This window comes from Empidonax traillii, unplaced genomic scaffold (assembly GCF_003031625.1).
Source record: "Empidonax traillii isolate 1590-97213 ecotype Southwest subspecies unplaced genomic scaffold, ASM303162v1 scaffold442:size488032, whole genome shotgun sequence".
NCBI lineage: Eukaryota > Metazoa > Chordata > Aves > Passeriformes > Tyrannidae > Empidonax > Empidonax traillii.
Window position 1 is genome coordinate 397,680 of NW_020955635.1, and position 20,115 is coordinate 417,794.

General features: G+C 41.5%; 1 protein-coding gene across 1 annotated transcript; it reads right to left on the reverse strand.

Annotated features, from left to right (window-relative positions):
- Positions 1–32: 32 nt before the first annotated feature.
- ZBTB11 (zinc finger and BTB domain containing 11) lies at positions 33–18,667 on the reverse strand. The gene is made up of 11 exons (XM_027894765.1): positions 18,343–18,667; positions 14,880–15,115; positions 14,036–14,267; positions 12,109–12,893; positions 10,194–10,373; positions 9,449–9,685; positions 8,932–9,076; positions 7,854–7,971; positions 5,188–5,346; positions 4,548–4,723; positions 33–3,261 (listed from the first exon to the last, which is right to left on the reverse strand). Exons 1-11 carry the CDS (start codon positions 18,650–18,652, stop codon positions 2,729–2,731), a joined length of 3,111 nt encoding a protein of 1,036 aa, XP_027750566.1. The 5' UTR covers positions 18,653–18,667; the 3' UTR covers positions 33–2,728.
- Positions 18,668–20,115: the final 1,448 nt, after the last annotated feature.

Here is a 20,115-nt window from a genome sequence, read left to right on the forward strand (position 1 = left end):
CACCCCCTAGAAAAAGTTTCTTGAAAGAGTAATTCATGGCAAAGCTCCGTTTATTTGATGACAGAATTAACCATAATTTTATACATCTAACACTAAATAAAAAGAGCAGAATGTACAAATCAAATTAATTATGTACAGGAATTCACCAGGAATACTTAATAAATGGACACTTCTCATGAACTTTATTTAAAAAAAAAAAAACAAATATCAACTGCATATTTGCAGTCTGACTTCAAATAGATCGCAGAAGGGTAGTGAACATCTTAAGTGCTGAAGTCTAAAGAAAAGCATAAGGCAACACATACGCGGGAACAGCAAAGCCAAGAGTGACACTCCCTACTTACCTCACGCCGTTCTGGAAAGGTAAGGCACAGCGTGTCAGGAAAGGGGGGCACAACATTCGGCTTTGACATTCCTGGCTGAACCTTGTTTAGGAAACAGCCTTTTGGGATTTGTTTGGTGGTGGTTTGTAAAGAGCAGACTATTGAGTCAGTTACAGCATTTTTACAGTGGATAGGAAGGCTCTGAAATTCACATTCACTTCTGCCTCTTCCATAGGTTGGGCAAATAAATAAACGCACCAAAGATTAAACTAAGGTGCTGGTAATATTCTTTTTGTAAGGTAACACACTAAATATACAAATAATATTCTAGCATTATTTACAGCTATTTTTCTTGAACATTTCTTCACTTTAGTAATAATTTGTAGGATACAAACATTGAAGTAAATTTTAAAGTTTACCTAGTGCTCTTTTAAATATTTTTTCATCATAATGGCAGTATTTTAATTTTAAGCAGGATGGCTATCTCCAGATTCTTGACCATATAAAAATTCAAGTTACAGCTAGCAGTATTTTTTTTTAAATATTAATTTTTGTTTTATTCCATTTGGTAATTAGAAAATAATACAATTGTAAAGGGCTGCAGGATGTATAAATAACTACATTATTTCTCTGAAGGAAGACCCTGACCTTTGAAACAGGCATCTACAAATTAATTTGGATCCAAGACAGGAACTGAAACTACATATTGCTGAAAAATTTTCAATAACTGTTTATCTACAGGATTGCAAAGTATAAAAAGAACAGTCCACTCTGTAGCTTAGTACACAGATACTCACATAGTTAAATAAGATGAAAGGTAGAAATACTAATTCAAATGAGGTGGTTACTTTGCCACAGGGTTTCTTCGATTTCGTTCAGTGGATCTGTTTCACAGGTAGCACAGAATTATATGTACGTTGTTTTATTTATGAAGCTTACCCTGCAATATTACAGGTTTCTGGCTCCTTGGGTATCTTGCCACTGTCCAAATGAGGAAGTATTTGATACCACTCTAGACTGAGAACAATTTGAAGAAGACAGTTCTGATTGTTCATATGCAAAGCACTTTCAGTTACCTCAACATACGCGCTGCTTGCTTAAAAAACAACCCAAATAACCAACAATAAAAGAACCCACACCTTGTACAGATCGAGATGTGCACTGTTGGTGGTATTAAATCAGGGACATGTAAACTTGGGCCAAGCATGGCTGTGATTCTTTTTCTTTGCAGAAACCCCTAGTAAGGATTTTTCCATCCATGTGATGTAACACTAGGTATTTAGCTGGCCATAGAAGTATTTTCTTACAGCAGCAGTAATTAGGTCTTCCAGAGGCTCTGATAATTTGGAGAAAAATCTGATTTTTACCCCGTACTAAGATTTTCCTATTTCCCTATCCTGATATTGCTATGCGTCCTGTTTGGGAATCTCCTGACAAGATCGGATCGTAACTAGCTGGACTTCTTTGGCATGTTTACATTCCCAAAGAAGTGTGCTGCAAGACCTTTTTCATTGCAGAGTTTGTACATTAAATGTAAAGCAAAACTAGAAACATCCATCATTAGGCTGCCTGCTTTGGGTACAGACATCAGTGCTGGCAACAGCTTCCTTTAGGCAACCAAACACTGACCTAAGCATGGCTGTGCATGGAGGCTGCAGGGAAAGCTCCTCCTTTACAAATGAAAAGGAGTTGACTTCCCTATGGAGTCTCCCTGTGGTGGGCTGTTCTCTGGTCAACCTGAATTCACAATCATCTTGGAGAATCACTTCCTCAGCCTTCAGCAGATCCCTGCCCATCATGTGTAAAACATTTTAACAGTGTTTTGCTGAACCTTGGACCTGCCACCTGGAATTTAAGTCAGTTCTTCAGAACTGGGATTCACTGCCAATGGTACCTCTGCCCAAAAAAAAAGCATCTGTTTTTCTGTTTGTCACATGAAACACACGCTGCACAAAGCATTCTAACACCCCTTTGTCTTGGAGAGTAGACAGGCAGAATCCAGTACAAGTAATTTGCTCACAACATTGATGAAATGCACACTAAAACAAAGAAAGCTACCGATAGCTGTGCATTTCTAGTTTTTAGTGCAGCCTTTTTTGTATGTTTTTCTTCCTTTTAATTTTTAAAAGTTACAGCATGATACTTACTCCATGACACAAAAAACATTATTCCAACCTTTTTTTTTCTTTCAGTTACAGTCAGTACAGAAATCTTAGTTTTCAAAGCCTTGGCCCATGCTGGAGCATCCTAACTTTTTCCCTCTAGTGTGTGGTGCAGTATTTCATCACCACAATGTTCAGTACTGAGGAGTAACTGAAAACAGGCATCTCTGTCAGCCCCAGGTAAACCATTCAATACTTGGCTCCACAGATTGTAACACCTCACTCTTCTTGTTCTCTCACACACTAAATGGAGTCTGCTGTTGTAACGTGGGCCACTTCTACTTCTACAGTTTCAATGGCCTGCGTCGCTTCAGCCATTTTCTGTCCTTGCTGTTGTGCCAACACATAATTCACCACCTGCATGATGCTTTGGTCAGAAAGAGTAGAGACTGATGTACATTCCTCAGTAGCTGCAACTGCTTCGATGGCTTCAAGCGTCTCCCCTGTCACTACCACAGTCTCACCCTCACCGGCACCAAAGCTAATCTCGGTTTCTTGCTCCTGCACGTCTGCCGCTAAAATGCTGATGGCATGCTCCACCTGCGTCCCCTGGTTGTGAAACTGAAGAGTATCTTTTTCCAGCATGATTTTGCAGGGTATGTAGTCCCTGTGGAACTTGGTCATGTGCTTCCGCAGGGTGCGGGCGTCTATGTAGGCCTCGTTGCACACGGGGCACACGTAGGGCCGCTCCCCGGTGTGTGTCCGCACGTGGCGCTTCAGGGAGCGCGCGTCGGCCCAGGCCACCCCGCACGTCAGACACTCAAAGGGCTTCACACCTGTGCTCGGGGGAAAGCAGGGGAGAGGTGACCACCCGAGTTCATAAACAGGCATGAGCCATGATGAGAACCAACAGGGGAAACAGCAGTATGAAAGAACAAAAGGAACGCTGTAACATCTGCCATGTAAGAAAGGGATCCTATTCACCATTTCTGGGCTACAATATAATACCATAATACCTTCAGTGGTAGGATTTTCCACAAGTGCTCAGCCCAATCTAACATTTTACTTTTAAAAAACTTTTCAAGATTCCTTTTAAAGAAGTTTCTTCCCTATTTTAAGTGCACACTACTTAATAATATCAATTCTAATTTTTTTGCTGGTGATGCCTTTTGGAAACTGTGTTCTGCTTCACAGAATTTGTCACTTACAGAAACAAAGAGTGGCTAGAAATAAATGTAAGTCCTTCTGTACACCTACAGCTTTTCACCTCCTCTTCTACACTGCATACATTCAAATACAGCACCTGCTGTTCTTATAATCTTATTCTCCCTCATAACATCCAAGTTCTGTGGTCTGTAATACCTAATGGGGCGTGTGGGTGGTGAGCAATGGGGTACTCCAGGACACTTTGTTTAGAAACAAACACAGAATCTCTACTTCAACAGTTAGCTATTAGATTTACTCAAAAGAGCTCTTTAAAAGGAGGCATGCTGCAAAAAAGCAGGGTTTGCTCTCAGACAGGAGAATATATAGACTCAGCTGCAACAACCAAATACTCAAAAATCAATTTCATACTTCACATCTAAAGTAAAAATGCACATACTTTTTAAAGAAGAAAATTGTAACATGTCTTCATATTTTCACCAAACATCATATAGTTTACTGCTTGTTATAAACCAAGAAGTTGATCGGTTTCCAACATTGGGGTTGGTTTGGTTTTTTTTAAATTTAGGCCAATCATTCTCCTATCTGAAGATTATTTTAACTGTGTGCACCTTTCAAAATGGAGAATGTTTTATGCCATCCAATTCTTTGCCAGATTTATGACTTTTAATCACTTGTAAAAAAGCTCTTCTTCCGTTAAAGTTCTGAGAAAGACAAATTGGCATTGTCCCTGTGTGTGACTGGAGTTTTAGGAAGATCCCAAGAGGCACCTCTAGGAATCCCCAGAAGCATGTTATCAAGCCAGGACTAGCTTAAAACTAACTAAAGAATCTCTAAGAACTCCTACATGTCTTACCTGACAGGAGATACACAGACTCAAAGAAACAAACAATTATCCCTCTCTCTCCACCATTGTTTTAGGGGTTGGGGATGTCACCATGACTTGTTTTCTACGTACCTTCATGATTGTTCACGTGTCTCCTATATTCCCGGAGCTGGGTGAATTTTTTTCCACAATGCTCACAAACTCGTTCCAGATTTTGTTTTGCTCTTCCTTTTTTACCGTGTGTTGCTTTCTTTACATGTCTTCTGTACAAAGCCTTCTCATAAAATTCTTTTCCACATACATTACACCTACCATGTGTTAAGTGAGAAATCTATTAAAACCATTATTGTACACTTTTGTTTTTTAAATCAAAATGCACTTGAGTTACCGTAGGCAAGGTTTAATGGGAATAACTGTCTCATAGAACAAGCAGTTCCCTAATTAGAAGTAACACTGTTGGACTGAACTACATTTTCTCTTGTCCACAGCCATAAAGCTTCTACTTATCCTTAGAAGTGAGATCCCATACGAAGCATTTCTAACTTTATCGATTATATTTATCCTCATACTACTTCATGTATCTTAGTCCCAAGACTATCTCAGCAGGTTAACAGCTAAACTACACTATTTAAAATCACCTACCCATTCTCAAAACCCCAGTTACCACCAATCAATTGGTTCTTTTAGAGCGGACTAGGCAGTTCCTTGTTGGCTGGCTGTGGATCTCTATAACCTTCTTTTGATTAGTATATTTCAGGTAATTTTCTCTTACCTGTAAGGGTCTGTGACAGAATGAGACTTTACATGAGAATACCAGTCTTTCTTCCAGCTGTAACATTTTCCACAGAACTGACACTGAAATGGCTTCACACCTAAATGTTTATTCATATGCTGCCGAAGATCTCGAGCTTCATAGAAACTCTTGTCACACCTGTAACAGTAAATGTTTTAGCACCCTATATAAGAAAGGCACTGATTTCAAAGACATTGGGACCCTATTCTTTAATCGCAACTGAAGACTTTGAGAACACCTACTGCATCATCAATATTTCTATAAAGCACAATCCCTTTCCAAACTAGGGAAAATTAAAAAGAACAGCAGCTTGTTTGAAAGCCTGGGATAAAACCTGAGGACCTCTGAAACACTTCGTCTCTTATGAGTAACTGTATTCTTTCTGTCATTTTAACAGGGAATAATCAAAGGCAACTGGGAGACATCAGAAATTTGTATTATGCCATATGAACGTATGAGGACATTAACAGCTGCTTCTTCCCTTAACCAAAGAGGATTAATTACTGGTCCATAAATAACTAGAATTTGTTGTTTGTAATGTTCAAATGTAAGGGCTTTTTAAAAATTAAAAGTCCATGACCCTAAAGAAAAGCATCTGAAAGTAGCAATACTCATTCTTTAGTTTTCACACATCTAAACCCAGGCAACCTTACTGTTTTCCTTCATTTATACCTTGCCATAATATGACTATATAGCTCCTCTAGGTATGAAAACTACAGAGACCGGTCTAATCAAAGACATGGTTTCTCCCTTTGAAAGAAATTCTGCTGATCATCTCTATCTCCTCCCTCATGTAACAATGTATGACTCAAAAAGGGACAGAGGCAGAGAAATGTCAGCAAGCAAATGTGAAGGATTCAACTTCTGTAGACGATCAACCACTGGAATGAGGAAATCTCAGAATTCTCAACTCTGGTGGAATCTGAAAATAAAAAATAACTTCCACACAGGAACAAAACTTTTAACATTACATTTTCTGAATAATGGGCATTCTGGAGAGGAGAAAAAGTCTTCTTTGCTTTTGAGAAGGGGAGAAAAACAGGTGATGATCCTTGAGCCACCCAAACAAACACCTCCTCCTAGGCTGGAAAAACTGACAGCTCCTCTTCAAACAGGGCTCTTGGGGATCCTTGGTTTGGCACAGCCACATCAAAAAGTATCAGAGATTGGCACTCAGTGCTCTCTCCTCAAGGATTGCGTATTTGGAGAAGTCATTAGAGAATTACAAAACTCAAGCAACCACCACCCTCTAACACTTACACATTACTGCAACTTAATCAAACACATACTTCACTGGGAAACTTCCATGATCGTTTTAGGAAAATAACTCATGTTCAGCTTTGCTCAGCTGGGTCAGAAGTTCAAACTAAAGCCTGGCAGCGATGTTTCCATTCCAAGCCACCGAACTAAAAAACTGCAGTCTGGTTATTGCTTAGTGAAGGTCTCTAAATCATTTGTGAAAACATCAATTATATCCTTAGTAGAGATCTTTGCAGCAGAAGCAGCAAGGACTGTGTCTGTTCTGAAGAGGCTGGGGATTCAAAATATCTTCTCTGCCTAGGTGATCTTTTCCATGCATTACTCTACTGCCTTAAATTAAAAAAATTCATTTTTAAAATATATTTTGCCTTCAAAACCAAAACTGCTTTCCCCAGTATGTTTCATAAAACAGTGTCTGTGACCTCTATTAGGTCTTTCTTTGTATTTCTAGGATTAATATTTTTAGCATTAAAAAGCCCTACATAAAAACATTGCTGACAGAATTAAAGTAAGTTTTCGGCACTTAGAAAATACTATTTTTGCTAGCATGCAGCTTCACTACCAGAGATACTTTAAACAGTACTTCAGATTATTGCTTTCCTTAAAACCTTGAGTTGCTACAGGCACTCACATAAATTGTGCAATTCCTCTTAATACCTGAGAGAGCTTCCCAGGGACCTAACTGAGAGTTCCAAAATTAAGCACTATTTGTCCTTTTTTGGTCACTTGAAAAGTTCCCCTCTAGTCTGCTCAGTCATGGAAAAAGTATCCACGTTTTGCTAATGCGCTAAGAGATGCACTCTCGCTAGGTACACCTTCTGCTAAACTGAGGTCCATCACGCAAAGATATTTAAGTGATCATATATGTTTTATAATCAAATTAAATGCAACAGAGAGTCTTAATTTACGATGATGTTCCTGCAGAGCTGTTTGCTAAACACAGTGTGTACTGTGATGCACACAAGTACATGACCTTGTAGACTATATAGGACATTTTCAAACTAAACTGAAATCAACTATCACACTAAAAGAGGGCAAAACCAGGCTGGGGGCCCTTGGCCTCTGACAACCTTACCACTCTTATTTCTCCCACAAAGGAGCTGTAAACCCACATAACTACTGATTACAGCACCTATTCCAGTGCAAACACACTCATTAGAGAATAACTGTGTGAAACCAGAGGTGGGTAACAGTTAAAAAACAAGCTTTTGCTCTCCAACACACGTGTTTACAAAAATCCATTTTTTTTTATGCTTTAAAAGTCTTATCCCAGGCCAATGGAATAGTTTTACACTACAACAAGGAGCTGCTTTTGACCTTGAAAATTATTAGAATCCTAATGTTAAGAAAAAAAGCCCACCAAAGAAACCCACCAACCAACTTACTGAGTACACTGATATCCACGAACTTCAGGCTTTGGCTGGTGTTTCTTAATGTGTTTACTGAGTCCTGATGCCCTGTGGAAGGATTTTCCACAGATGGGGCAAAGATACTTGGATTCTCCTGAAAAAAAAAAAAAAATGTTACCAAACCAGGCCTCCATTTCTCTGGAATGCTTTGTGAAAGTGTTTTTTTTTAATTCTCATATAGTTTATCTTAAGTAATCAGAGCAGTGCTACAAAGAGCAGTTGGTTTAATTACACAGACAAAATTTTCAAGTGTATTTTGTATGTGCTAATGCAACAATACACAAAGAGGGGAGCAGCAACTCTAAACTGCTTCATTTCATGTTTTTAAACACAAGTACCTCATTGCAGCTACCAATCAGTCATGAGAAGTGAGCAGCCTAAAAACTGCCCTCTTGTGTGAAATCCTCCCCCAAATGCCTGTGTTCATATATTATGCAACTTCTCCAGCAACACAGCATTGCTTAATTAATTGTATTAAATCTTGAACTTGTGGAACAATACCTTAAAATAAAAATTTCTGCTCCAATTCATCAATGTAGGAGTGATGAGTACTAATATAAATTCCTTGTAATAAATTATTATACTGTCATTCTTTCACATCCTAAAATCTTTCAAGACACCAGGTTTTTTAAAATGTCAGTATTAGTTCAGCAAGTCTTATAAAACATTTATGGAGATTCTGAGAGATCTAACTTGTTTTCCTCTATAAGGATAGACTGGAAGTGTAAGTGCTCTAAAACACTGCAGCCTGCTGTCTATTTTTTATTGAATTGACATGATACAGACATTAAATACGTACATAAAACCACAGGAACAGACCAACCACGATTCCCTGTTCTTGTATAGAATATCTGCATAACAACATTAAGCTATGGTAAAATAAGCCTGGAAAATGACTACTTCCCTCTATCTCTGCTGCCTGACCACTAGAGGAGAAAGGAGAAACTGCCATTTCTTTTTTTAAACAGTGCCTTTGACACCGAGGAACAATGATGAAGTTCAGCAACACAGAACAGCCAGACAAAGGAAAAGGATTCCCTTTCTCATCACTTACCTGTATGAATGCTCATGTGTTCCTGAAGACTTCTTTTTGTGACAAAAGACTTTTCACACAAATCACACTTGAACTGTTTCTGTACTTCATGGAGAGCCAAGTGCATTTTTAATCCATGCTTATATGTAAAGGTCTTTCCACAAACCTAAAAAAATCCATATGTGGTGGAATAGGACAAACAAAAATCATTACATAATATGAGTTTAACTTCAAACACAACAAAACTTCCTGTATTTCTTGGGAACTAGGATGGCCACGCCTGTGATTTTGCACCAGTGACAGACCTGGTCTGTTAAAAAAAGGAGTACTCGAGGGAAGACATTCTTCTAGACACAGGAAAGTGAACTTTTACGACTCAAATTCATTCTAGTTTTCTCACTGTCAGACCACAAGCAATTCCATCAGGATGTTACAACAGCATTCCCTATTCTGAAGTGACTAAAATTAACATGAATTCTAGGGCATAGCATCAATACCAAAATATCAAGAGACCATGACTAATTTGATTAGACTTTACCTTGCATGCATGTGGTTTTACACCTGTATGTTTGAGCATATGTATTCTGAGAGAATAGGGCTTCGGCAGAGTTCTCCCACAGATATCACACACGAATTCCCGTTTAGTTCTGCCTTTCACCGCAGACACACCCGTCCCTTCTGCACTCGTAGCCGTGGGGTTGGTTTCGGTCTTCCGAGTGTGCCGGACCAGATGGGCCCGCAGGGATGCACCGTACTGGAATTCCTTTTTACACAGCTGGCAAAGAACATATCACAACTTTACTTTGCTTTTAACACTCAAAATGATATTTAAAAAACACAAAAGGTAATCAAAGTTGTTGAGTACAGTAATATGGTTAAATCCATAACCTGACTCCAACAGGTATTTTATCTCAGGTTAATTAATTAATGCACATTTTAATTTTATGGCTACTGACAGAACCCCTGTCACCCCAGTGACACTGACTTCAAGCTGAATTTAAACACGGTTGCAAATTTACTGGTAAGGTTAAAGTAAATCCCAAGTCAGCACTGTCTTGAACAGCAGGAATACTCCCATGTCACACAGTGCTGCCAGGCCAAGTGGCTGCACCACATTTTACCCCACCCCATCCAGATCAAGGCTGCATCTGACTCTGAAATCCTTAAGAACAATAAAAGCATGTACCAAAGAAAGGCAAGAAAAAATAATTACTAATGCCATTACTCAATAAATTTGCATAAAGAGGGAAGTTTACAGATTAAAAAAAAGACCTTCAACTTACCGGACATTTGTATTCTTGGGATCTTTCATGTTTCAGTGTGTGCATTATAAGTGCATAGCGCCGCTGGAACACCATTCCACACTCAGTGCACTTGTGCTGAGCTTCAACTTCGTTATTTTCTGTGGTGTCTCTTTTGGGCTGTTTCATTTTTTTCCCTCTTTGTACCAGCTTCATGGCAACCTAGGTTGGAAAAACATAACTCTTAAATGAATTTTACTACACTGTATTTCATACTTCCTCTGCAAATGAGTACTAAAAGCTGATTTTTCTGTGTTGCTATAATACCTGTTAATTTTACTCAGCTGCTATCAAGTTACCTCGTTTAAGTTCACTACAAAACTGCAGATCTCATGGTGAGTGACAAACGGGTCTTATAACTGTAAACGGGCTATGATGATGGGCACACGATGATTTACCAGTTCAGGGACAAATAACTGTTCAGCCCTGAGTAACCCCCTAGGTGAGAGCCAAGGGATAGTTAAGGGGAATCACAAAGTATTACCAGTCACAATTTCTACCTAATGTTTCTAACCCTCTGCTGAACCCCAACTTCCCTTTTCAGAAGTTGCTTTACTAGAAAAATCATCATACTACATAAAAAAAAGACCTAATTAGTTTTTATCAGTCAGAAAAAAATGAGCTATTAGTAACCTACCAAAAATTCACAGTATTTAGGCAAATAAGTTCTTTCAGATTGAGTATACCAGGTTCCTGGAGATTTTTTATGTAAGGCACTAGTGGTTTTTTTGTTAGGCAGCATTGGCAGTGCTATCTGGAGCTGATAATATTATTTGTAGAAACGTGCTGTCAAACTCTTTAAAAGCCACATTGAAAGTGATCAGGCTGATATATCCTGTATTAGGACCCTTTGGGCAAGGGAAGGAAATATAACCATCCCCATTTCTTTGTCCTGTTCTTCCAACAAGCAAGGTATCTAACAGTTTTTGAAAACATGCCAGCCCTTCCATGCCTCTGGAAACCACCATAAATAGGTTGCTCAAGTATTTTATTTGTGCTAGTTCCAACACCTGGGATTTGAACTATCCATCAGGAGAAAGAGACTAATGCTACAGTTTCTGGCTACGAGGGTGTTGCAATGGTAACAAATTATTCCCCTGTGTGTGGAACTGGTGGCTCCAGTAGGCAAACCTCTCAGAAGACTTCTGGAAATTAACACTTCTTCAGAAGACTTTGCCAACATGCCATGAAGTGTACTCTGTCACAAACCAAATGTATTAATGCTCAGTGAGGTGAATATCAACTATCCATAGGCACTTGAACAGGAAAGGCTCCCAAAGGGGAAAGAATAATAAGACTGTTTCACTAAAAAAAGAAAATTATAACTTAATCAACAAGTTCAATGACTAAACATTTAGTATATTCGAGTGCTAGAGTTTTAACATCATTGCTCTTTGAACCTTTTTTTCTGAACTGACCCCAATCTGAAGGTAGCAGGACTACATTACTGTGACTTATGACTACATCTTAAGATCCACATGGGATGTCAAATTTTTCATTCCCAGTGCTGTTTTCAAGTCTGAACAAATGCAGGGTCTCACTTCTCTAACAGATAAATACATCTGTCTATGACTGACATACAGATGAGATAGTTAAGAATTAAATTCACAGATCATCAAGGATTGCTGTGAGAAGATACTCAAGCTGGACTGAAGTCACTGAGCATTCTCAAGATCTTTAATATGGAAGCAATATTGATGCCAAGTCAATGTTGGTTTTGGGGTTTTTTTTCCTCACAACTGTTACGATTTAGAAGTTACTTTGGTTTGCAGTAATTTAATTACTCAAAAAAGAAAAACACTTGCAAGACAGGGCTTGGAACTGAGAAGCAGTCTTTTCAGATAGGTTTTGAAACACTGGTAATTACTGACAACAGGCCTAATGACAGACAGAATACCTGCTGTACTGCAGATTTAGGATTTGTCTTTCTGCTTTGCAGTTTCTTTTCAATTCCTTTATGCAATCTGATATATCCCCCTTCACTGACAGAACGCTGGCGAAGCTTGCTCTTGTAAGTATCATCCTGGCTGGAATCAAGGTTTTCCTGTGGGGAAACTGGGATGCCCTGTTCGTTACTTTGCTTGAGTGTCTCTGAGGAGTCTTCAGCAGCCGTGTCCATGTGTGCTTTATCACTTTCACTTTGAACTGCCTCAATTTCTGCTTGACTCTGCGTGTCCATGGCTTCCACAGCTGATCTCTCACACAGGCTGTTGGAAATGCTCCCTACTAGCTGGATCTTGATGTAATTCTCAGCTGTTTCACGCTGCTCCACAGGCTTTGGAAGATCACTGGGAGTGGCCTCCAGAGGCTCTGCATGCAGGAGGTTGGGCTGGGGTGCTGCTGCCTCCTCTGTCCCAGCAGAGGAAGGAGTTCCATTCACAGCTACTGGCACTGCACCGTCTGTGAGCTCAGGCTTCTCAGCACCATCCGTGGGCTGTGTCTCAACAACAGCCTGCTCTGCTAAGTTCTGTGTTGACTCCACAGTTTGAATGTCCCCCTTTTGGTACACCGTAAGTTGTTTCTCTTCCATCTGTTTGTGCACATTTTCACAGATTTCCAGGACATCCGTCATGAAGAGATGCCGAGCAAGCATGGCCACTTCTGCCATGCTACAGAAATCAAAAGTTAATTCTGAAGTGTAAGCAAATTCCAACAGAGGCAGGAAACTGGACTTGCAGAACCCTACCAGAAATAAAACAAGGTATTAGAGCAAATACTGATGACCTGGAATTACACCAAAATATCCCACGATGAATACAACAGTTCACCTTTGATATGGTTAAGTCTGCAATTTAGCGCAAAACACACTCTGAAACAACATTGAAGCCTCTCCACTGGGACTCAATTAGTTGTCATTTACACAAAAGCTTCCTCCTCATATATTTTCTATGTGTACGTAAGCTCAGACAACTAAGTAGAATTTAGGTAGTTTCACAATAAAATTCTTAGAAAAATGTTCCAAGATGCTGGGAGAGCCACAGTATTCTTGAGACACATTAATTTCACCAAAGTTTTCCTGGACCTACTACATTCAGCAAGTAGTCAGGACTTAAGTATCAAATGATGTGGCAAAAAATAAGACAAGAAAATAGCTACTGGAAACAACAAATATATGGATATATAGATAGAAATGCTTAAATATAAGAGTTTGGTAAAATTTTCCACAGTTGTGTATATCTTAAATCAAGCATTTGATCTGGGGGACCTTCTGGACCTTGATATTAGAAATATATTGTTCATGCATGTCTATGGTTCATGCAGAGACAGGCACAGTTAAGAGACTCACGAGAATGCAATGCAGAAGGCACATGTTCTGTACCGTATTCTTCATCACTACAAACCTATTTTTAGAGCATTGATTTTAGAATTATCTCCTATCTCTAACATACCAGAAGGTTTGAGAAATAAGCAGACATATATAATACTTCTTCAGAGAATTCAGAAAGAATTGAGTGTTTGGTAAGCTAAACAGTTCTCCAAGAAGATACTCAACATCCCCTACTGATGTATTCAAGCATTTGATTATGTTCCCATTTTAATGTTTGTGACTAATACAAGGAGGAAACGCACCTAAGCAAGGTAAAAATCAATCAAAAGCTTCTCAGATATTTTAAAATGAAATACGATAGTCCATGGAAAATCAGAGGGGACAAAATCAGAGAGATCACTTTAGCATTAAAATCCACACAAAATACTTTTTAAGAGAGAAAAAAGTATGATAAAAATATTTGGTTCTCTTGAACACTCAAGAAAGATTAAATTAAACACTGTATACATTACTTAGGATATTATGATTTCTAGCTTTGAAACCCACAGCAATTCACCTGACAGATCCACTACAGCTTCATGACTAGTGACAGCTCCCTTTTCAATGAAGAGCTCTCGGAAGTACTCGCTGTTGGCTGCCAAGACAGATTTGTGAGCTTTGTACTCCTCTCCTTCAATCAGCAAAGTCACATCACAGAACTGATTGGAAAGCCTCTGCTGATTCAGCTGGTTTAAGACTGACAGACAATGTTTGGAAGACGACTGCTTCACAAGGCCCTTACTGTCAACCTGTCATAAACAACATTATGAAAACTTCATTACATTTAGATTGTGCCTTTTTAAGCATTCACACTGAAACACAGAAAAGGATTATTTTCTGCAACCATGCAATCAGTTCAAGCCTGTATAACATAAAGCTTAAATTTACTATTGTTTTCTTCTGTAAGTTTCACCCTCCCTCCAAACACAGTTAAAACAGACAACTGGAAAAATGGGAAGACACATTCAAACAGTTCTTTGATCATATTTTTCTATGCTACAGTCTGAAATGGTTTCTAGATTTGTGTTTTTACATGCCCACGAGCCTGCGCTTATGAACAAGAACTTTATATATCGATATAGCATCATTTACTAAGGAACAGATAAAGAGCCCAAGACAATCTTGTATGTGATGTTTTATCACTGGAAATGTTGCCATTAATTATACCTTGGATTCTATATGCATAAATAGGTGTCAGGGTAATTTTCTTTTCCAACAGTGATGAACATATTCAATATCTTTGGCAAAATTTATATTGTTTTGCTATTACAAGGCTATCAAAACAATGTAAAATAAGTACATGACCAACAACGCAGTAACAGACAATTCAAATTCATTCAGATGTAAACAATGGTACTTACAAATACAAGCTCGTGCTTTGCTATTGGCTTCTTCTTCACAGGCTTTGGGGATGCAGCTGGAATTGATCCTGTGTTACTCAATTCATCATCTGTTTCATTACTATCTTCATGAGATTTTGCATCCAGTCCTAGTTCCCCCAGCATTTCAGAAGGATCCGACAGAGATCTAGAGCGATCCAGCTTTTCCTGGCACTTGCTGCATTCTTTAATGTAATCTTTAACCTGCTTAAGGATACCTAAGAAAAATTAATGGAGCTTAATTAGGCTTCTCATTGTAATTGAATTTACCTTAAACACACAATTAAACGCGTAGGTGGATTAGCATAACCATATTACATGCTAACCAAGAAAAGGGAAGTCACGTTCCTACTTCACATTACCAGTTCTGATTCTCTCACACCATGATATTGCATGTTACTACTGTAACCCATTAATTTGAGATAGTACACTTAGAATGTCACTACATCAAGCAAACTCTACAAGAAAGATTTTTAAGGCTAGAAAAAAATAATGGTATTTAGACATTTACCATAAGAATCCCAAGACAATGAAAGCTGCAACGTAATCCTGCATTTAGCCAACACAAATGGCTTGTTCTTATTGAAGGGGACGGGAAATGGAAGGCTCACCCAAGGGCTTTTACAAAACTAGGATCAACTGTGTTATATGCAATACTGATGATATATATTATTAACAGTGATTTAAATCAATTGCCTACAATTTTGGAATTTAAATCAAGTAATTTCCCACCAAAATTCTAATCAGTGTAACTAAATTATTTTAGATACTTAATAGTTCCTAATCCCAGGGTCCTCTTCTAGGTACCAAGACATTTTCTGTGTATGGCTTTCAATTCAAATTAATTTCCTTTACTAGGACAAATAAGAGCATCCATAACAGCCACGCCTCTCTAGTTCAAACCCAGCACAGCTCAAAAACTTGGCTGACACAGACTCAGACTTGCACTGCTCACACCTTCTCAGGGCATGAAATGCACAATCATTCCATATGCATCCCTGTAAGGATCAGGAAAACACACATTTAAGGCAACCCAAGACATTCATGCCTATTTCAAACAGTTTTACATTTGCTTGATTTTATTTGAAATCAGGGCTAGTTCTCAGCACAGGCCTCTGGTCTTCAAATCACATATCCAACACCCTTCCTGGCCCATGGGCCATACTCCAACCCACTGCTTCCCAGCTGGAGCAGACTAACACCACACTGACACTCATCTTCACATGACAGCTGGGTCAAAGCTGCTGTCCACTGGAAGCCCAAGAGTATTGTAATGGCAAAGGAAAACAGTGTTTTGAAAGGGACACGGGTAAGAAACATAATACTTGAACTGAAAGCAGGGAATGAATTTTAGTATTTTCAGTGCAAGAGAAACAGGAGTATACAGGTTGTGCAAATAAAGGAGACCAGTAATCTTGAAAGATGCAGAATACAGAATGCCCTCTCTGACAAACAGAAGATGTGATGAGGTCCATTGGGGAAGTTTCCAGCACAGGATGACAGCAGATGCTGGAACAGTCCAGTACTGGGCAGACAGTGAGAACAAAGATAAAGGCAAGGAAACCACCATCCAGAATGGATATATCAACTTGAGATATATCAACTTGAGACAACAAATTATTTTTCACATCAAAGGGTATTCAAGTCAATGAAATCTGGACCAGAAGGATGTGCCTGCATCTAGAGCAAACCCCCTCCAAATTAAGATAGGGAAAACCAAAACTGAAATGACAGACTTGCTGCCTGATGAAGAAAGCAGAACAAGAGAAGCAATACAGACATAATCTGGGCCCTCAGCAAGTGAAAAGCAGGATATTTTTTAATGGATACCTAGGACTAAAAGTAGAACAGCAAATCCAAAGGGAACAAGATATCAAGTCACTGGCTCAGCCAAAAGAAGGTCCCAACTGGGAATTATTGCTGTTCATGCACCACCATTCACAACAGCTGTGACAGCACTCAAGACTCAGATGAGAATTGGTCTGGTCTTTTCAGTTTCTCATTGAAAGAAAGAGATAAATGTAAAAATGAGTGCCAGGATGTTGCCCAACACAGTAAAGGAACACAAACCAACAGAGTGTTAGTTTATGCCGGTGCTTTATTTGGGTCCGGGGACCTGGGGACTAGTGTCCCAAAGTCAGAATCCCGGAGACCCCCATTTCGAGTACATCTTTTATACACTCAGACAAACAAAGTCATTTGCTAAGTTACCACATCAAAGTACATACTGAAACTTAGTATTTCATCCAAATCACAATTAGCTATTAGCTATCCCACCATAAATCATCCCCAGTTGCCTAACTCTAAAACCCATTTAACTAACTCCCACAATCCAGGTGCAAGTTATCAGTAGATTAGAAAACTATGTTCTCTATGCTTCAGTTCTTCTTTTGATTATTGTTTCTTCTTAGTCTTGCATGGCTAGCACATTCCAATCTTTATCAGTCCAGGATGTTCCCGGTGGGGCCTCACAGGCCTGGTCTATACAGAAACCTTTAGCTAAACTACTGCTAATTCAGTAACCATTGCAACAAGTACTGCAAACCACCACTAGCAGCTGTAGTACCTAAACATGATCCCCATCCACATGCACGGATGAAGTTAAATGCTAACCCGGGTCACATGGAACGGATTATCTTCCTATACAAGGCATTCAGTTTAAGAAGCCCCTGCTTTAACCGAGCTGGATGCAACACCTGGAGGGCGAAAGTCCTGTTCCGTGTTTCCACCTATTCAAAATAGGGCTACTGGGTAAGAATCCCCGGGACAATCTGCTCGCCAAGGTGCACCGCGCAGAGCGAGCCCTGCCCCCTGGGGAGTGACACAGGCCACGTGCTTCGAGGTGGCACCGGTGCTCTCCTGCTCTCTCTAGGGAGGGCACAAGGACATCCCTTCAGGACCCTGCAGTACCAGAGAGACACGGAGCTCCTGGAGCGGGTCCAGTGGAGGGCTACAAAGATAATTAAGGGACTGGAGCATCTCTCTTAGCAGGAAAAGCTGAGGGAGCTGGGTCTGTTCAGCCTCGAGAAGAGACGGCTGAGAGGGGACCTCATCAGTGTCTTTAAGTATTAGAGAAGGGAAGCTGTCAAGAGGATGGAGCCGGGCTCTGCTCGGTGGTGCCAAGCAATAGAATGAGAGGCAACTGATGCACAGGAAAATCCACCTGAACATAAAGAAGAACTTTTTTACTGGGCAGGTGACTTTGTGCTGGAACAGACTGCCCAGAGGGGGTGTGGGCTCTCCCTCACTGCAGACATTCAGGAACCATCGGGACACAATCCTGTGCCACGTGCTCCGGGATCACCCTGCCTGAGCACGGAGGCTGCACCAGACGACCCCCTGCGGTCCCTCCCAGCCCGGTCCGCTCTGTGACTCTGCTCCAGCGCCGCAGCAACCGCAGCCTCCGTCCGCCCGCCCGCCCGCCCCGTTCTGCGGCTGCACCCACCTCTCCACCAGTACTTCTGCGAGAGCCCCTGCCATGTCTGCAGGCGGGTGCGGTGCCCGCCGTCGGGCGCCAGGTGCGCGTTGCGGATGAGGCGTGCTCGGCGCTCGGCCTGCAGCACCACCTCCAGCTCGGCGAAGCGCTGCTGGTCGCGCTGCCGCCGCTGGTAGTACAGGGTCCCGCCGCGCACCACGTAGCAGGCGGCGGCCTTGCGGATCTTGCGCTTGGCGTTGCCCTCGGTGCCCGGCGCGTAGGGCTCCCGCTCGTTGGTCAGGTACCGCAGGATGGCCAGGTAGCTCTCCTCGCTGGACATGGCGCGGGGGAGGGGGGGGGGCGCGGGAGTCGCCCCCCCGCGCCCTTGGAGCCGCTGCCGGGGCGGGGAAGGGGCGTGGGCCCCGGGGCCGGCGGGAGCCGCGGCCGGGGGGGAACTGGAGTGCCGCGGCCCCGGGCGGCGGGAGGGAGGGAGAAGCTCGGGCAGCGGCCGCGGCGGAAAGACAAAATGGCTGCTGCACAACCGGAAGTGACGTGAGCCCCACGCTTGGGGGAGGGGCGGAGCAGTGGCGGCTGCGCGGGGAAGGCGCCGCTCGTGGGGGGAGTGGGGCCGCCATCTTGGAAGAGGGCGGAGGGGAGGCCGCGTGAAGCCGGGGCGGCCATCTTGGAGCCGGGCAGAGTCCGCGGGGCAGGGCGCGGCCGGGGCGCCGGGAGCGCTCCCGAGAAAATCAATTCCTTTTGGAGCCCCGGCTCCGAAACGAGCGGCCTCCGCTCCAGAACTGCCTCAGGAGCCGGGGCAGCGACCAGACGAACAGTGAGATTCGGGCTGCACTGTTACCAGGAGCAGCACCGGGCGGGCCTCTGTGCGCTCTGTGAGGAAGTATTTTAAACATCAGCTGCTGGTTCTCCTCGTCTGAGCTCTGACCCGGCTTTTACACTCTTAACTGAGACAGGAAATGAGAGGCAAGAACAGTGGGGTGTTCGCCCAGCCAAGGGCGCCGCAGCAGCGACCCTTCCCCCGGGCTCGGTACTTGGGAGTCGAATCCCTGTCAGAGACACCGACCGCATGGAGCAAGGCTGCCGGGAGGGGCCGGTTATATATAAAGGGAGAGGGAGTGTGGTTTTTATGTGTTTGTTTGTTTAGGGTTTTCTTTAACGATGGTGGTGGTCGAATAGTGGCACAGGTTGCCCTAAGAGGTTCTGGAACCTCTGTCCTCGGAGCTATTCAAGCCTCAGGTGGATACTCAGCAACCCGATGTAAATAGACATGCTTTGAGAAAGGTGTTGCAGTAGCTGACCTCTGGAGGTCCTTTTCAACCTAAATTATTTTGTGGGCCTACAACCAATTAAAGTATTCAATTTTTTATGATAAATACTTGATAGAGAATCAATGACATTCCATTAGGAAAACACAGTATTAATTCCCATGTTAATTCTTTGTGTTACACCTATGTTTGAGCTGAGTAACGTGCTGTTACACCAGGTTAATGCCCTGCTCTGAACAGGCTGCCTCACTCACTTGAAGCATAGCTTGTGAGACGAGTATCCCAATGAGCTGTTACTCCATGTCACCAGATGAATCCCAACTCAGACATAAACATCTGGGAAGAATAATCTTAAAGCATTCCTGTGCACCTCTGCAGTTAACACCAGACAACCAAAGCCCACAAACCTCAAAGAATTAACAAATAGCATCTTATAGAATAGAATGCTATATATATATATATATATATATATATATAACATCTTATATATAGAATGTTGCTTTGCCAGGGCTGTTGCTGT